This window comes from Parasteatoda tepidariorum, chromosome 3 (genome assembly GCF_043381705.1).
Source record: "Parasteatoda tepidariorum isolate YZ-2023 chromosome 3, CAS_Ptep_4.0, whole genome shotgun sequence".
NCBI lineage: Eukaryota > Metazoa > Arthropoda > Arachnida > Araneae > Theridiidae > Parasteatoda > Parasteatoda tepidariorum.
In genome coordinates this window covers 61,759,551-61,778,046 of record NC_092206.1, presented here as the reverse complement: position 1 = coordinate 61,778,046, position 18,496 = coordinate 61,759,551, and the positions used below count along the sequence as shown (strand labels likewise).

Genomic DNA, 18,496 nt, shown 5'->3' with positions numbered 1-18,496 from the left:
TTTAGAATTGGTTCATTAAAAAACTTGATTTTAAGAAATATATACATGGTGTTCAGCAATGACCACTCTTAATTACATGTTTTTTCTTCCGCCTAAATCATTAGTGAATCGACAGTTTTGAATAAATATAAAATAAATCAAACTTACACAATATAGTCTTATAATCTATATGGTTACAAAATTAGGCCTGCAAATTTAAATTTTCAATAAGCAGCTGGTAACTTATAACTCTAATAACTTAGTAGCCACTTTTCCCTCAAACCTAATGAGTTAAGTGACCGATATCGATAGGTCCTTTCATTTAATAGCCACTTTTTGCAAACTTTTTTTTGCCTGGATTGAATTATATATTTTAAAACAAATTCATATTAGAAATAATCTACGGCTATAAAAAGTTAATTCAAAAATAATATAAATATGTGACAAAATTTAGTTTAATATACTGACTTAAAAAGAGCTTTATTTGAAAATTTTTGGGAAAGCAAAATACATTTGTATACAACCTTGAAATACCTGAATCCATCACAAAGTGATGGATTCTGTAAGATCAAAATTTTGAATGGAGACATTGAACCATTTTACTAAAAATTCGGTTTTCCCCGAGTCTTTCTGAATTGATGTACTTCATTATAAAACTATATATACAATTTAAATTAAGCCACCCTGTTTTTTTTTTTTTTGCTGGTGGTCGAGTGGTTATTTTCAGGTCTACAAAAAAAAAAAATCTACTTAAAGGATGTTCTATAAGTTTTCTTAACTCGTGAAAGGTGGGAAATACTACAAATTTCATTAATACTTCCCTAGCCGTAGCAGGAACACAAGTCAAGCAGGAATAAATTAAAAGCATTATTTCACTCACAAATCACCATTTGCCTTTACCCCCCCCCACTCCTAAAGCGTGCAAAGCCATAGGACAAACCGCGTCAAAGTTATACCTTCAACAAGTTAACCACATCGGTCCACAAACATTCGGACGTCGTCACATTAAAAATAATCTCCGGCCATCTTAGTGAGCTCCCTACGCTTTCCGTAACGACAACTATCCATCGACAAGTAAAAGGATAGGAAATGGTTGGATGTTGGCGAAATGACCTGTCATATCGTATTTTCTGTTATAAGTCGCCAATGGGCGATCACCTTCTGACCCAGGGAAATATTTAAAATTAATAGGTACATATTAGGTGATGAGGCGATTATAAATGGCCGTATATTCTCGAATCCGTGCAACAAATTTATAAGGTGAGTTGATGTTTGCGAATAGTTTAATGAAGAATAAAATAACTTAGGCTTCTAGAAATTGAGTTTTCTGGAAATAGTTTTTTGAGACTATTTTTTTCTGATGACGTCAAAAAATTTACATTTTGTATCGAAATATGTTACAATAAAGACGGTCACTCATTTTTTAATATCCAATGGCGTACACAGACTTAGGTGGTCCCTAACTTAAACTTAGCATAAAAATTATAATATGGAACAATAACACTATGGTGAAAAGACATTAGGATATTTATGATCACTAATTTTATTTTAATTGTAATTGCGATGGAAAGTCGGAATTTAGAAAAGGTATTGAATTGAAATATTGTGTACAGTTAGCGACTGAAATGAAATTTATATCTAAATACGAGAAAGTAGCTTACTAATCTTACAATAATTATCTTTAAGCTTAGTTAAAGGATATTATTATTTGTAAAGTGAATTAAAAAAATATTTTATAATGAAAATCTTTTTTAATTGTAACCCAGCATTATTTATTTGGAGCGTGCGCCTCCGCACTGCAACGGTGTTTCATAAAGTTTACGATTCACTTAATTTCCCGATGTACGCAAAGAGTAAAATTTCAGTAACTCTCGTCGACCGTTCTTTCGGTTAAACTGTTGGGACAATGTTATCTACCCTTATATTTTGATAATAAAGAATTTGAATTCGTCGAAAAAAGGGTATATTTATTCAAAGAAATTACACTTTTGTGCCCGATTTCATACCTTAATAGTTCATTAGCACAGTCGAGGTCAACCCTTTGATTAATCACCTCTGTAGATGTGATCTTTTATAACAGGTTGAATTCAATTAAAAATGAATAAATTCAAGGTTTTATTCCCCCCTCTTATTAACTACATTTTTTATTATTTAGTAAAAAAGAATTTTTTTTTATTGACATTTGTATTTAATTAAATGTTTTGAAAAAGCCGTTTCTTCCAAGGAAAATATTTACTTTTAACATATAATATTTTTTTCCGCAATGAACAATAAATTTTTATAAGTCAAAGTTTCGATAATCAAGTAGCGGTGCCAAATCTTTCAACAAAAAATAAGCACCTTTTAAGCGCTTTTTAAGCTTTTAAAAATATTTCAAAGCACTATGTACATTAACAAATTGCAAAATAGCTTTCAAAGACTTCACATGATCATGCTAAAATAACTAGTTTCTGACAAAGAACTCCTTTCTTGATTATATTAGTCACCATAAAGAAATCGAGAGATTTTTCGGTTCGATTTCAGAGAAAGCGTGAATTTGAGAATATCTTGCAGAATGCAGTTGAGTTGCACGTTGGAGTGCTACAATCTCACCCAACTCGGCTCAGTAGAGGCACATGGTGTAGAAAGTACTTCATCAAACATGTGAAATGATTGGCGCTTTCATACGCTACGGACCGACGGTACACCAAAGTGCACTGTATTTGAATGAATTCTGAAAACGTCGAATAGAACTACGTGAAAACCACGTTTTTGCATAATACGTGGCGAAAATCGACATAGTAAAAGGAAAAAAAATCTCATTTTCGAAAAGCGAGAATTAAGCACTTTTTAAAAACACCCAATATAAAAAGCACCTTCCAGGGCTTTTAAAAAACGTAAAAAAAGTAAATAAGCACCTTTAAGCACTTTTTAAAAACGCTACGCACCATGAACAATACAATCCATTTCCAAACACGTTTAATAGTGCATTCAGGCACTTATCGAAATTCCACTTTGTTCAAACTTACATAAATGTTATTTTTTAAAAAATACTTGTTGAAAAATTGCATTAATTAGTATTTAAAGTTCAAGAGCAAATGTAAAATAAATATGCATCACATTAAAACATTGATGCATAAAATTATTTTAGATTCAAATGCTTAAGAGAGTTATTTTAATTGTTACATTTAAATTTATTTTTTAAATTAAAGTAGAAAACTTTTAAAAGTTATTAATTAATGCAATACTTACATCACAATCTTAGCTGAAATGTATATTTTTCTCAATTCAAGCAATCTTGTTTTTTGATTCATAATTTATGATATTTTCAATTTTTTTTATACCAATTTAAAAAGAACCTACTAGTACTTAGAAATAAGCATTTAAGTTGAAAATTAAATAAGTAACAAATTCATTAAATATAATTTTTTATTCAATAAAATATACTTTTTAGAAATGAATTTTTAACAATATTTCGTACTTCATCATTCTCTTATGACTTCTGACACTCTATCAAGTATATAATCCTGGGTCACAGATATGATAAGTCCTAGGCATTTTCACAGTTGTGGTACTAAAATAGTCAACTTAGACTAATGTTACCATTCAAAATAGATGAAACAATTTCGATGAAGTTCAAGATCCATGGATTTAATCGGAAATCTAATAATATCATATAGTTTTTTAAATTTGATTTCATGACAAGTAATTTTATGCTGGAAAACAAAATAATTTTAATCTCATATAAGTTTATGATTTAAGTCTGAATATAGGTGGCTAGTTATCGAACCCCATAAGGAATTCTGTATTTTGCAAGATTGCAGCTACATCAGGAAATATGACAAGACTATTAAGGCAAATATTTCGGAAATGCAAACAATGGAATATGTATTTTCTATGAGTAGGCTTGACTCTTATACATCCAAAATAATCTGATTGAATTTCACTCTCATCCGTGAAACAGTCTTCATCCCCATCCAATTCATATGTTCATGAGTAACGTTTACTCTGCTTTGCATAATAAGCCCTTTTATGCTGAAAAAGAAACAAAACATAATCAAAATTATAGTCATTTGAAATCTTGATAAGAGATGTCACACATAAATTGGTTCTGATTAAAGTCTGAATATAGGTGACCAGTTATCTAACCCTATAAAGAATTTCATATTCTGCAAGATTGTAGCCATGGCCAGGAAAATAATAAGACCATTGTGGCAAATATTTTGCAAGTGCAAACACTGGAATAGTATATTTACTAGAAGTAGGTTTGACTCTTATGTATTAAAAATAATTCCACTCAATTCAACCACTTTGCGGTCGTATGTCTACTTTCAGCCACCAATGCTTTTTTACTGTTCCAGTCGTATGTTTGCTCTCAGCCACCACAGCAAACTACATATATTGCGGCACTGTGAATATGTAAAGATTGTTTTGTAAGTTCAAACAGAAAAATTAAAGGCGGATGACGCCAAACTAATTATTTTTGCGACACAAGTTATCGAAAACCAGGGCTTCATATTGGAGACTGCTTTGAAAGATACCACACAATGGAGAATTATAAAATATAATTTTTACATAAAATCAAAACATATTGTGTTATATATATCTAAAGTTTAAAAAAGAATTATAACGCAAAGGGTTAACTCTCATCAGAGAAATAATCTCCACTAAATTCATATGAGCATAAGTAATGATCACTCTATTTAAAGCATTAAAGCAAATTTCTATGCTGATTGTATGGGATAACACCTAAAAATTAGTAACTAAACCTTTAATTTATTAAATTAGTAGACTAAATCGTTTTTTTAAAATTGAAAATGACCTTAATTTTTTTATGCAAATAAATTAAGTAACATTCAGATTGTATCAAATATATTAATTTTGTTTTTTTCCCCCCCTCTACATTTGGTACCGCTTACACACCAAATCAGACATTTTGGGAATTTCCAGCAAAATTTTGAACGGTGTTTACTTGGTATCTTATGACATTTTTGATTAGATTTTTAATGATGTCCTAGGACGTTGGTCACTATTTAAAGTTTATGTTCTGGTACACATTGCTTCAAAACGTGCTTTAAAATATTTCGAATTTTAGCATGTTTTGGGTATACCAGAAAATATGAGTTTTTTGTCTTGATACTTAATGCTCAAAAATGCGCTTTTGCTTAGCGCAAAAAGAAAAAATTTGGCAGAATATAACAATTTAAAAAAAAAGCCTATCTCTATTTATTTTTACATTAAAACAATAAAGACTGAAGAAAGAGAAAAATATAACTAGAAATTGTTCACAATCATATATAATAGGACCTCATTTGATAATTTTTCAAGAGACCACTCAGGAATGATAGATATGGGAAAAAGACAAATAAGGGTGAATATATGACAGGGAGAGTAGCGTTTTTAAAAAGTGCTTATTTTCGATTTTCGTTTTTTAAAAGCCCTTAAAGGTGCTTTTTTCATTGGGTGCTTTTATAAAGTGCTTAATTTTCCCTTTTTCAAAATGAGATTTTTCCTTTAAAATGTTGATTTTTGCTTTGAATTACGTAAAAGGATACAGTTCACATTGTTCTTTTCAACGTAGCGTATGAAAACGCCATTTGTTTCACATGATTCAAAATTTCATGACTTTCTGACAATTGTAAAAAACAATGCCAAAAGGTTTCTTTTGACGACGGTTAAAACAAGATAAAACCGTCAATTGTCAAAAACTTTCCAACCCTGCCTAGTTATGATATTTTTTAAAGTGTGTAAAAATATTTTTTGAGTGATCCAAAAGTGCTTATTTTTTGATGAATAATTTGGCTACACACTCTGTATGAGACATATGCTAAATTTCAAATAATCTCTTGAAAATGTATGCAAAATATTAAATGAGTAAAAGAAAAATTTAAAACAAATATAAAAAATTTTAATTGAAAAAATTATGTGCACAAAGCATAAATATTTATGATAAAAAAAAAAATGAATAAACACAAATGCACACTTTTCTTCATGGCTCAAACACTTATTTTGCAACATTTTTATCAGATTTCTGTACATTTCCTTTAAGTTTGCATGAATACAGAAAATTTCTTATTGTTTCAAAGGCTTTGGGACTTTTTGCAAATGTTGACACTGGTTGTGGTTCTGCATCAAAGTCTTCATCAATATTTCTTAGTAATTTCTTCAGTTTCTGCAACCATTTCTTGAATTGATACCAAAAGTTTAAATATTTTCATCAAACAATGCATAAACACCAAATGTGCTTTTTGAGGAATTTTATTCAAACTGTAGCAAATACTTATATTCTTCATCATTAACAGCAGAAATTACTGTTTTTCTTCTCAAAATGAAATATTTTTTTAAATAACGGTAGAACCGGGAATTTTCTATTTTCAAAATCGATCTAAAAGGGTAATTATTAACATTTTAAGAATAGTATTTGTGACAGAACAGCGAAAACAAGATTATACAAAGATGGATCAAGGTTCAGTTGCATTTAATTACTTACTTAATTGATAACATAGTTAACATCAACCCACTCCCATTGGGCAACAATTTATAACACCAAAAATAAAAAGAATAATAATCCACATACACGACTTGTAGTTGAATAAGATTGCAGCGATACTTGACAGTTTTGATTTCAATAAAAGGTTGAATTACTTTACTTTAGAAATTAGATTATATTTTCTTATTTTTAAGGATTAGGAGTATAAATATAAAGGATTCATAGAAATAAATTTGCATCAATTTATAAAGCCAATAATTAAAAAAATGTTACTATAACTATTTTAGCTTAAGTTTAATGCTAGTAATGTTAGAGACATAAAAATTAAGTTGATTCTTTTCATTGATTCCTTAATGCTAATAAAAGTGAAAAAAAACCTTTTGTTGTTTATCAGAAACTAAACAAGTTAATCATAGATTTACTTGTTTACATAAAACTAAACAAGTTAATCGTAGATTTTAGTTGAAAGGAAAGTTTCATAAAAGTTCTATTTGTTCTTATTTTATTCCACTGGAAAAAAATATTACTCAGAAAACTCAAAAGCTTGAGTGTCAGCAATAACATAAATAAAAAATAGTTATTGAAGAGAATATGAAAAAAAAAAAAAAAATAATATTGTTATATGGTACCTGAAAACGGACCATTTCTTAGTTAACAGATGTAAAACACTGCCCTTAGCATTTCTCGTGGTCTCTAAAAAATATTAGAGGGATGTTAGAAAGAAATCCTAAACATCATTCAATTTTTTTATTATTTATTGATAAAAATCACCTAAAATTAGAGGAGATAGAAACTTTTGAATAGGAGATACATTTACAAAATTCAGTCAAAAGAGATATGATATTTTGATGTTAATTTTTATTGGTCAGTGTTACTAAATTTATTACATTAGTACAGTGCACTCCCGATTATCCGGGTTAATCACCGGGACAGGTCGCACGGACGATCGAAAAGCACGGATAATCCGAAAACTCCTTTTATTAAAGAAAAATTCAATATCAGTACAAAAAATATAAAAATTACTGACATTTGCATGCATAACATCAAACTAGGAATTTTCCTTATTAAAAAATGTGTAATGCGTCTTCGCTATATATCGATACACATATTTTACGAACCGCAGTAATGTCACCGTAATCAAATCCTCCCATATAATCTAATAAAGTTTCCACAGAGCAGCAGAATGAGAAATTGTATTTCATTCATTTACTACATCTTCGGCATCAGTTACTATCATCACTATTTGATTTAACAACATAACGATGTGTTCATCAGTCAAATACTGGAAGCCAGGCTCACATGCATCACTTTGAAACTAATCTTCCAAATTTTCTTCATAAAGAATTTCGAAACCTTAGATTTCTTTTGCTTGTTCGAGAATACTGTCATCATATTTTTCTTGAACATCTGAAGAGGATTGTTCATCAAGCGGTATCATCGCGATAACGTAGCCGATTTTCCATATCATCCATAACGTAGACGATTTGTTCCATATACTGCAATTCAATAACGAATATTGCGTTCCAAAAATTTGGTAGTGTTATAACTTTATGAATAAAATTTTTTTAATCTTGAAAATGTTTCTCTTTATATTTTTTGTGTGACTCCGGAATGAGCACGGATAATCTGCAAACCGGATAATCCGCACACGGATAATCGAGAGTGTACTGTATTAGAAAGTTTTGAAGAAACCAAAATCAGATCATTTTTTTAGTCATATGAAAAAATAAATAAAAAACTTACCCTGAGAGAAAGTTCCTTGGCAGTCAAAATATTTGTCTAGAAAAAGTAAAATAAAAAATTTTAGCACCAGTTTACAAGAAAATAATGAATAAATTTAGAAAAACAAAACCTCTACATATTCGAACAATTTAGACTGTAACAAACTATTTTGAAAGGAGTTTATAAAAGAGATGTTGCTAAATGAATTGATATTATATTATGATTAAGGTTGGTACATTAGTTGAATTAATAGAAATGAAAACTTAAAAAACACTTCGGATTATTGATTTTACTTATGCACTTTGTGACACAAAATATGAAGCTAATAGATAGAGCATTAAATTTAAATTTTAGTTTTCAACTATTCTACACAAATTTGTACATACTGTTTCTGTTCAAGGAAAAAGTTTAAATCTTAAAAGTATAATTTATGTGAGGTTAGCTCTCTCCCATGGAGCAATGTATTTTTTTGGTATTACATCATCCAGAGGTGAATTGTTTGCCTTAGGTGTGTGGTGACGCAGCAGTTGGAAGAGTTACTAAAATTTTAAGGTCGGTCAGTTGACTTCTAGTTGCATCTTGAATAAAAGGTTATGCAAAATTTATCGCAAATATTGTTTTAATTATAATTGTTAAATTTTTTCAACTTTTCTTTTGTATTTACTCAGTAATTATATCTGTCTGGAATGGTATGTCAAATCGCTTTTTTTCCAGAACCAATTGTGCTATGGCTCTAAAATTTGGACATTGGCTAGGAGGAACAATTTTACCCCCCCCCCCCCNTTTCCCCCCCCCCCCCCGTTTCTAAAAATGGTTTACAAATATTAATTAGCCTGTTCAATTTTTAGTATTTCTAAAGTTGTCTGAAAAAGCACTAATTTATTAAGGCGGACTGTAAACAAATCGCTATATATTATTGAGACCAATAATGTTCAATAAATTTTGGTAATTAGTACTACTGGTATTATGGTAATTGGTGCAGATAATATATTAATATAGGTACTTCTGCACTGTGGTAACAGGGTTTTCACAGTCCACCAAACATAATAAATACTGGAGAAAATTGATTGCCGAGACCACCTCATGCAAGTTGGCAGCAACATCACATCAAATTATACCGATTGCAGTTCATCTTTATTTTCCTCAGATGAATTTCTAAAAAAGTGTTATGCTTAATCCATTCGTATTAAGTATAATGTCTTATATAGTATAATGTCTTTTTAAAGTCCGTCTTAAGTATAATGTCTTTTTAAAGTACGTCTTAAGTATAATGTCTTTATTAAAGACAATAAATAAAGACAATAAATAAAGACATTCTTTTATTTATTGTCTTTAAGTCATCCAAAGACAATAAATAAAAGAATGGAAAATGTTATCCTTTTTAATTGTGATGGTATATGTCTTTAAAGTTTTATACATTATTTCATAGTGTTGATTAGAGCAATGTCTTAGGTAGTTGAAATGTTCTAATGCAATTAGGACTCCGGACTTTCCCCATAGGTTGAGCACGATTTTGACCTATTTTCAATAAAATTTCCACTAAATTTCAGAAGAGTATTAACTGTCATACATAATCTTTTTTGTACTGTAACTCAATTAATACAAGAAAACCTATATCTTTAGTCTATATCTACTATTTTAATATTAGAGTAGATAGGCAGATTTATTTAAGCTTTTTTTTCCTAGTTATATTTACAAATACATTGAATTTCCAATTACAGTCAGAACCAAATTTATAAATATGAGAAAATATTAGAAAAAAAATTATGCTCAACTTTTTTAAAAACTGTACCAATTCTAAAATAAAAAAGCATAAAATAATCTTATAAAAAAAACAATAATTTTTCTATAGTTTTGTACAAAAAAGTAAGAAATAAAATACTAGTGTAATTTATAAAAATCAAGCTGATATAGTCGCAGTTAATTTCTCAGATATTATGTTTTACAGTTTATCTTAAAATATGTTGCAAGACTTATAAATTTTTTTAAAGGAAATCGATGAAAAGTCTGCCTTTTATTTAATGTTATTGTTATTCAAAAATCATAGCTGCCAACTTGTTAAAAACAAAGATAGGAATACAAAGCATGATAATCCAATTAGGGGTGACAGAGACACAAAGTGAAAAACCCTGAAAATTTTATGTGAAAAAAATTGATATCAAAATATCAATTTATAAATTATACGTGTTTCATATTTAACATAATTTTTTGTACTAACATTTCTAATTAAATTACTTATTAATGAAAAATATCACACCCTTTGTAGCAACTAATTCAAGAAAACACTAACTTCTTACTTTAATTGCGATATTGGATTTTAAAATCACATGAATATGAATTGCGACATTGAATTTTTAAAACCAAAAAATAAAAATTGCGAAATTAAATTATGTAAGAACGTATCCCGATGCATAATCATTAGATCTCATGAATACAAATTGCAATGCATAATTTTTAAATCACGTATAAATACGAAAATCGATGTTTGATATTACAACCATGTGAATACCAATCGCAATATTGGATTTTAAAAACCGTTGAATATGAATTGCCACATTGATCTTAAAACTCATGTGAATATGAATTACGACATTTTGTTTTACAAATCATGATATTAGGTTTTAAAATTTCTTGAGCTACAGTTTTATATATCACATTACAGTTTCAATTATTTAACAAAGCCCATCTTCTTACTTTCTGGAACTCTTTCCCAACAAAGAACTTTTATATTTTTGCAACAAAAAAGGTATTAGTAAAAGAATGGTATTACACAAATTTCCTATCATTAGGGCAGCAGGTCTGTCGCGGCACGAAATTCTGCGAAATTATCCTCTTTTTTCCTAAAATCAGCGAATTCTTCAATATGTTTTGATTTGAGTAAAAATTACTTAAAATTAAAATTTTTTTCATTTTTAATTTATTATTTTTATTTAACAGAATTTTTTATTTTCCTGAAACCTGAAATTGAACATGTAAAATTGATTAGATATTTAGGGGAGTGAATCAATAACAAAATGACAAGAAAATAGTTCAGAGATAAGAGATAATCACAATATTGTCATGTAAGGTGGTCTTTCTACACTTTGGGAGGTTAAGAGACTGATAGGATTACCTTCCTGAAGTCAGTAAGAGTACAAAAGAAATTAGAATCACAAAAGAAGGAAAATGTTATAAATCAAATCTTTGACAGAAAAATTGTAACACAGAAACTTCATTGCACTGGGTAATGAAGTTTCTACTGCCTTTGTACATATCCAGGCAATATTTTCTGGGTGGCTTCTTGTGATTTCTTAAATAGGGATCAGTTGCTTAGATGAGAGGCACATAAGGCTTTTGTAACTAGTAGTTTGAATGTAGAATGTTTGAGTCTTCACAACAATTACTTCTTACAAAGCAACGGTCAAGGAATTGCACGTTGAAGGAAAATTGATCGAGTTTTGGAAATCAAAGACCGAACACTATCCAAAATTGGCAATTTGATGTTTGTCGGTGCCTACAAACAGCGTTTAAGCAGAAAGATAATTTTCCAAGTATAAAAATGTATTAAGTAATGAAAGACAAAGCATAAATGAGAATAATCTGACAATGTACAATACTTTGTACCAAAATTCTGTTCATTTATATAAAAATATTAATATTGCTTGAAATTAAAATAAATACTTTTGTTGTGTATTTTTTGAGCTTTTTTTATTATTTGTGTAATTTCTGTCATTTGCATCATTTATATAGTGAATTTTTTTATGTTTAGGATCTGCGTAATTTTCAAAATTTCCCGGGAATTTTGGATCTTTTTCTCGTAACAAACTTGTAGCCCTACTTATCATTACAACCATTATTTTCCTTACCATAAACAGCTTAAAATATAAGAAATGCTTAAAGGTGTCCAAATCAAGCATTGATTTTAGAGTCCTTAAGTATTTTATGAATACAATCCAAGTAATCGAAAACATATAACATGGGATAAAAATTGCAATATATGTGTATATATATATATATAAAGTACAATAAAAACAAAAAGGATAAAAAAGCAATATATATGTATATAAATGTTACAATATCAATAATAACCAAATAAAGCGGTTAAAGTGAATAATTTAAGCAAATTTATCACATTAACCGGTGCTTACGAATAATTACCAATGAAGTTAAGTCAATGGCATTTTTTCGCTTTTTATTGGGGACACTTCCGCATCGGGATCTGCCACGCCAACTACAATCGCCAAATTGATTTAAAAGTGGCGAAAAAAAAGCACGTAGATATTTGCCCGGGGGTGGCAACGAGTCATACCCTTCGAGTTGTCCCTTTCTGTGATGTTTCTTTTTAGTTTCTCGCAGGTCGTAGTCCGGAAGTTGCCAAGACTTAGTGATTAAAATCTCTCCTTTTTATTTCATACTTTGGCCAAAAGAAATGGTTATTATTAATTTTTACCAGTATTAATAATAACCAAACTTATCACTTTAACCATAACACATGTACAAAGAGATACACCCATGTCCCAATGCTATATAAACCAATAATCAGATTAACTAAACTTCATTGTTTATTATCAATTATTTCAGCTAAAATGAATAACTAGTGATATTTCTCACTTTGACTAAAAGATGCTGTTATTATTAATATTGACTGATTAGTATTAATAATAACTAGATTTATTACTTTAACTGTAAGCTACACTCTTTCTAAAAGTGATATTTTTACATAAACTGTTCTCTATTGCTACTTCCTACTCAATTCACAAGGTTTGGGAATTTTCATTAGATAACAGCATAATATACAAAAACATCTCAAAGCTTAAAAATTTCAATAAAAGTAAAAAGCAATTATGTAGTCAATTCTTACCTAGGTCATTAAATGCCAGTTTTTTGCCTAAGTGAATTTTTCTGCTTTATTGTATAGTTGATATGCAAAAACTTCATATTTCCTGAAAAATAAAATGTACAAGATAATTGAAAATCCAAGACAAGGACAATAAAAAAAAAATTCAACATAGAGAATAAGAAGATGATTAATACACAAGGAAAACAGTAAAAATTACATTTAAAAACCCTTCAGTATTTGTCCCAGAATCTAATTATTTAAACTTTTTTTATTATGAAAAAGAAAACTTATTTTCTCCTGACATTCAATGAAAAGCTACCCCTTGATGATTAACACTGAGAAAAGGATAATTCGTCTGGGTATTAATTCTAGTTTCTTCTGAACTTTAAACTTATTGTTTATTAAAAAAAAGGGGGGAGTGAGAGGGAAATCCTGTTAAGTAATTTAATGAGAAAATGGTGCACATAAAAAAATAATTCTGTCCAATTTTGCCAAGTCTTAATATCTATAGGGCTAAGAGTTAATTTGAATTTAATAAACACAAAACTTTCACACTTGGTGCTGACAAAGAAACACCCTGTAAAATGATTTGAAAAGAATTAACACTATATCAAACCAAAATAGTGATAGTAAGTAAAAGAAAAGCAATACCTATCAAGAAAACAGGGTATATTTTAATATAGGTCTTTTTGAAACAAACCACTGCCCATTCGTTGCCAAGATTTAGCAACATTTTGATGCTAGTGCCACCGCTCGCCAGATACGCATAATGTGCATGAACGTGCGAATGCTTTTTGCAGAAAATTAATCCCCATTGAGGAAAACTTTTTAGTGCTACTCATTATAAAAAAATAGCCTAATAAAAGATAAAACAAGGCAAGTCAATAAATAATTTTATATCTTCAAAAAACTGCTAAATTTAAAGAAATATATGCTGATATGTATAATAATAAATAGAGTTTTATAAAAATTAAAACACTCAGTCATAAAAATATTAGTGATTTTCGAAAGAATTTCGTCAAAAAGAGGTGGCGGCGAAAGGGTTTAAACTACAAAAATCAACAAATTGCACATAGAAAGTCTTTTTAATACAGATTTTGTTCATAAAAGTTTGCGGTGCTCATAATTTATGTTGCAGACATGTCTGGGGAATATTAAAAATCAAATTGAACATGTAATTTTTACTTTTACAATTTTTTTTTATAATGACATTTTTTTTTAATCTTTAATATTTTTTTTTCTATTTAATCAAAAATATAGTAAAATATCAATTAAGTGTCTCAAATTTCAACCAAAATTCTCTGGATTAAGCAAATAAAGTATAAACCAAAGTTGGATGGAAAAAAATTATTACATTTGATAAAACTTTTTATTGAAATTATTTACATGAAAAAGAATTTATCTAAAAAAGTTTGACCCAATCATTGTGCATACATTAATTATTATGAAAGTTATAAAATTGAAATGTGATGAAAAATGTGACTTTGATGGTTTTAAAATGTCGCCTTAAAGCAAAATGTAATCATTCATCAATATTACTTAATTATTAATAATCATTCTCTGCATTTACTAAATGAACACTATCAGTCCTGACTGTTTCTTTGCTAAGAATAACTAATACTTCTTTGTTAACAAGTATACTTGACAAAGTAAATTTAATGATTCTAATTTATAGTAAAATAAAAGTTTTGACTGTTGAAGATGTAATGTTGTTAATGTAATTTTTCAACAGCTTATATAGGTTATTTATATGCAATTGAAAAAACAAATGTTTGCACAAGTATAAATTTTCAGCTATTTCACGCTCGGATAGATATTGTTGTGGAAATCATCTTAAAAGTTTCTAAAAATATTTATTACTTTTATTATTTTCATTAACAAAAACTACACTTTCATTAGTTCTTGAAATAATTTTCTAAGATAATAAAAATCTATTAAAAGCAAAAAAGACCCTCGTTTCCAAGTAACAGAAATTGTAGCTTCTATACAAAGCAATAGACTTTAAAGTCATTATTTCAAATAGTTAAAAAAGATAGGCTAAATGAAAAGAAAACATTTAACTAAAATTAACATTCTTAACTTTAATTAAAATTAACATTCCTCGTTATTGTCAAATATTAAATACTCTAATACGTTAAATTTAAATAAATTAATAGTTGTTTACAACAAATCATAATGCAAGCAAAATATGAAATAACTAATGTTTTAATGCAAATTGAAATCTACAAAAACAATAGCATTTTCTACACAGTATTTTAATTAGTAAAAAGAAAAAAAGAATACTAAACATATCAAAAATATAAGACTAGAGTTTATCTGAAAATTTTTCAGTGGAATTCGAACACGCCATTCACTAAAACTTATTATTATAATAAGGCTTTTGTTAACAGCTGTTCTGCTACAGATTTAGGCTAGTAAATTTTAAGTTTGCTAAGAAAATTGCTTTTAATTTATAATTTAATAACTGAACAAAGTGACATTTTATCGCTAGAGTACGGAATTTCGAAAAACAACAAAGAAAACAAGGGAAGTTGTAACAAAGATAAATATTAATAAAACAAAATAATTTGTAACATTTTATTTAATTTGATCACAGCATCATCTAGCAACAATAAATAGTTTTAAAATACCCAATTATTCCAGCACGAACATTCACAAGACATTCCATGTTTTGGATTGTCGGTGTTCTTTATTTTGATTCTCGCTATGAAGTGCTTGTTTGGTTTCGAGGCTATGCAAGGGATGCTGGGTCACGTGGACAAATTAGTTGTCATTCGTCTTGGGCAAAGATGGCTGCGAACGTTCAGTCTTTGGTACAGTACTGGAAAAACTTCGACTTACCACAGTTGCAGGTAGGAATTTACTATAATTTACAAATTCTAAAGCGATCCATGAATATCTGGACATGCTTATTCCGAAACTTCAAGACCAACTATCGCTTGGGAGGGTTGTAAAAAAACATCTATTGATACACTATCAGCTGAAATCAATGGTTCTTCCGATCTTTCAGTTAAAGAGTAGAAAGAGCAACGGGGATTCGCTTCTATGTTGCTCTTTTGATTCATCTCTTTCAATTGGAAGATGCTGGGAAAAGAATTTTTTTCTACTTCTCGTCCAAGCATTTATGTTGGGTTTTCGTGCGGGGGTGAAAGCTTGACACTCTCTGATTCCCATGTGCACTCTAGTTTAAAACTCGCGCAGTGTATACGCGCTTTAATTTCTAGATGCTGCGCCGGCAGACTCAGTTGATTCTTGCCGCGATCCAATGGAACAATTGCCGCATGTTTCTTTATTCATAAATATTACATATATGAATAACTTCTAGAAATAGTTGTAATGGAAATCAAGAACAGTTAGTTTTCGCAAATGAATTTATATTGATGAGTTTTACTAAGTTTATGTTTGTAAACAAAGTTCTATTTTGAATTTAAAAAGTGTATATGCCTTATAAAGCATCCATTTAATAAGTTACTTATATAATGTCTTTTTATGCAATTTCCTGTTCTGAACTTTTCCTTTTAACCTATGACAGCATAGGGTAACCGAATTTTAAACCATGTGTTTCTTTCCATTTCAAGGGGAAAACAAAAATTAAACGAATACTATTTATTGATTCTTGTGAAACGTGAAGAGGGATAGACTTTTATTTGAAAGGAAATAAAGGAAAAAAAAAGTTTGTGAAACAAACTATAATTAAACAAAATAAAGAAATTAAAGCTGTGGAAAATTATTAAAAAAAAAAATCAATATTTATATACTGTCGTGAAATGCATTTGACATTTTCGGAAAGATAAAAGCAGGAAAAAATCATTACCAACCTAGATTTTGTTTACAGTTAGTTAAACAAATACATACTTTTAAAATTTAAAAAAAAAAAAAATTACGCAAAATTAGTTTTAAAAAATTCTTTTTGTTTTAAACTACAAAATACTCATTTTGTGATTTAGAAAAAAGAATTTGAGACTCTGTCATGCATTGAATCATTGCGCAATGTCCATACGATGTTTATAAGGAAGTTATACTATAGGAATTTGGTGGATGATGCTCTTGAAGTATGAGATTTTTTACAATGGTGGCTCATTGCATAGGAAATATACTTTATTCCGTTTTTAACTTATTCACAATAATTCATTCGTGTTTTCAAGTAAGGAAGGAAGGATAGGAAATTAGCAGACTGTAGACAGGAATATTAAATATTAACTTTTTCATAAACTTTGGTTTATTAACACATTAAAATGAGAATTTTTCTTCTGACTACAGTATAAAATCTTTTGAATAAATAATCTTTTTAAAATCATTTATTAAAAATACTCCAAGTACAAAGAGCTTTTAAATATTCAGTAACATTGTAGTTAATTTCGTTCACCTTTTTTTTTTACTGCAAAATAAAATACTTATTTTACAATTGAACCGCGATGGCTTAGTGTTAAAGGCACTGGACTGGGATTCAATTCCCAGTATCGGCTTGAAGCCCACCCAGCTTCAGATAAATGGGTACCATCTTGCTTGGGAGGTAAAGGTGGTCAGTGCGCATTACTGACCACATTGCCATAATCATACTGTTGGTCACGAAATAGTAGAGCCTTAACTTTCATGATCCTTCCTGTCCTTTACTTATCTAATGCTTTACTTATCTAACAATGAGTTCTTTCGCTTTTTATGATCATGAGTTATCAATGATGATTCAAGAGAAATATTTTTATAGGACTTATCTTATGACAAATTTATATTTCATAACTATTTGTTTTAAAGTAATTAACTAAACCTCTTATAAATAACTTCATCATTTGCACAGATAATGAAATGCTCATCATTATAATCAAATAATTGATTGTATTTATTGAAGGAAATTGTGTTTATACCTAACAAAATTATTATTTTATGATAAATTAATTTTAAATTAATTTAAAATTATTAAAAATTCAGACGCAAAAGTTTCTTTTAGCGAAAATTCTTAGAACTATTTGATGAAAACTGTCTAACTTAATTAGAAATTTGAACTTTTATTTAAAATAGTTAAAAGATTTCTTGATGATTTTAATTTTTTTAAACGTTTTGGGCTTATTTAGAAATAAATAAACCACTCTGTTTTGAAATTAAAAGATCATTGATGATTGGTCAATGCGAATTCACGGAAAATCAACGTACAAAATTCCTTTTAATTCAGAGACTAAGAAAACTCTGAAATTAAATTTTTATTTTTATTGAAAAATAAATGAAATATTTTCTAAAACAAAGAAGTCCCTTCAATAAAAATCAAAATTAAAAAATTACAGCATTTTGCATTACTTTTTTAAATCAGTTACCGTTCACACTGTTATTCAAATCAGTCACCGTTCGACTTCTGTAAAAGTGTTTTCCTTACAGTAACTGCGGTGTCCTGCAGTAAAAGTGAGTTGCTCCTGTCATGAGATGAACGGTATCGGATGATATTTTTCAGATGAGCTATTTTTTTTTTAAATGTGTAGAATTAAAACAGTTATTCTAATTTTTTAATATATATATAT

At 28.6% G+C, this 18,496-nt stretch overlaps 1 protein-coding gene and 1 long non-coding RNA gene across 3 annotated transcripts in view; one reads left to right on the top strand and one right to left on the bottom strand.

Annotated features, from left to right (window-relative positions):
- Positions 1-3,369: 3,369 nt before the first annotated feature.
- LOC107451198 (uncharacterized) lies at positions 3,370-15,756 on the bottom strand. Its single transcript, XR_001585042.3, has 5 exons — positions 15,620-15,756; positions 13,011-13,092; positions 8,192-8,227; positions 7,078-7,141; positions 3,370-3,993 (listed from the first exon to the last, which is right to left on the bottom strand). It is a non-coding gene; the product is annotated as an uncharacterized lncRNA (long non-coding RNA).
- LOC107451197 (homeobox protein cut-like 1) overlaps positions 15,641-18,496 on the top strand; it is a 587,258-nt gene continuing 584,402 nt past the window's right edge. For both annotated transcript variants that reach the window (XM_071178710.1, XM_016067217.3), the window contains exon 1: positions 15,641-15,841. In XM_071178710.1, coding sequence (XP_071034811.1) covers positions 15,656-15,841 — 186 coding nt within the window. In that variant the 5' untranslated portion in view covers positions 15,641-15,655. The remainder of the gene's footprint in view (positions 15,842-18,496) is intronic.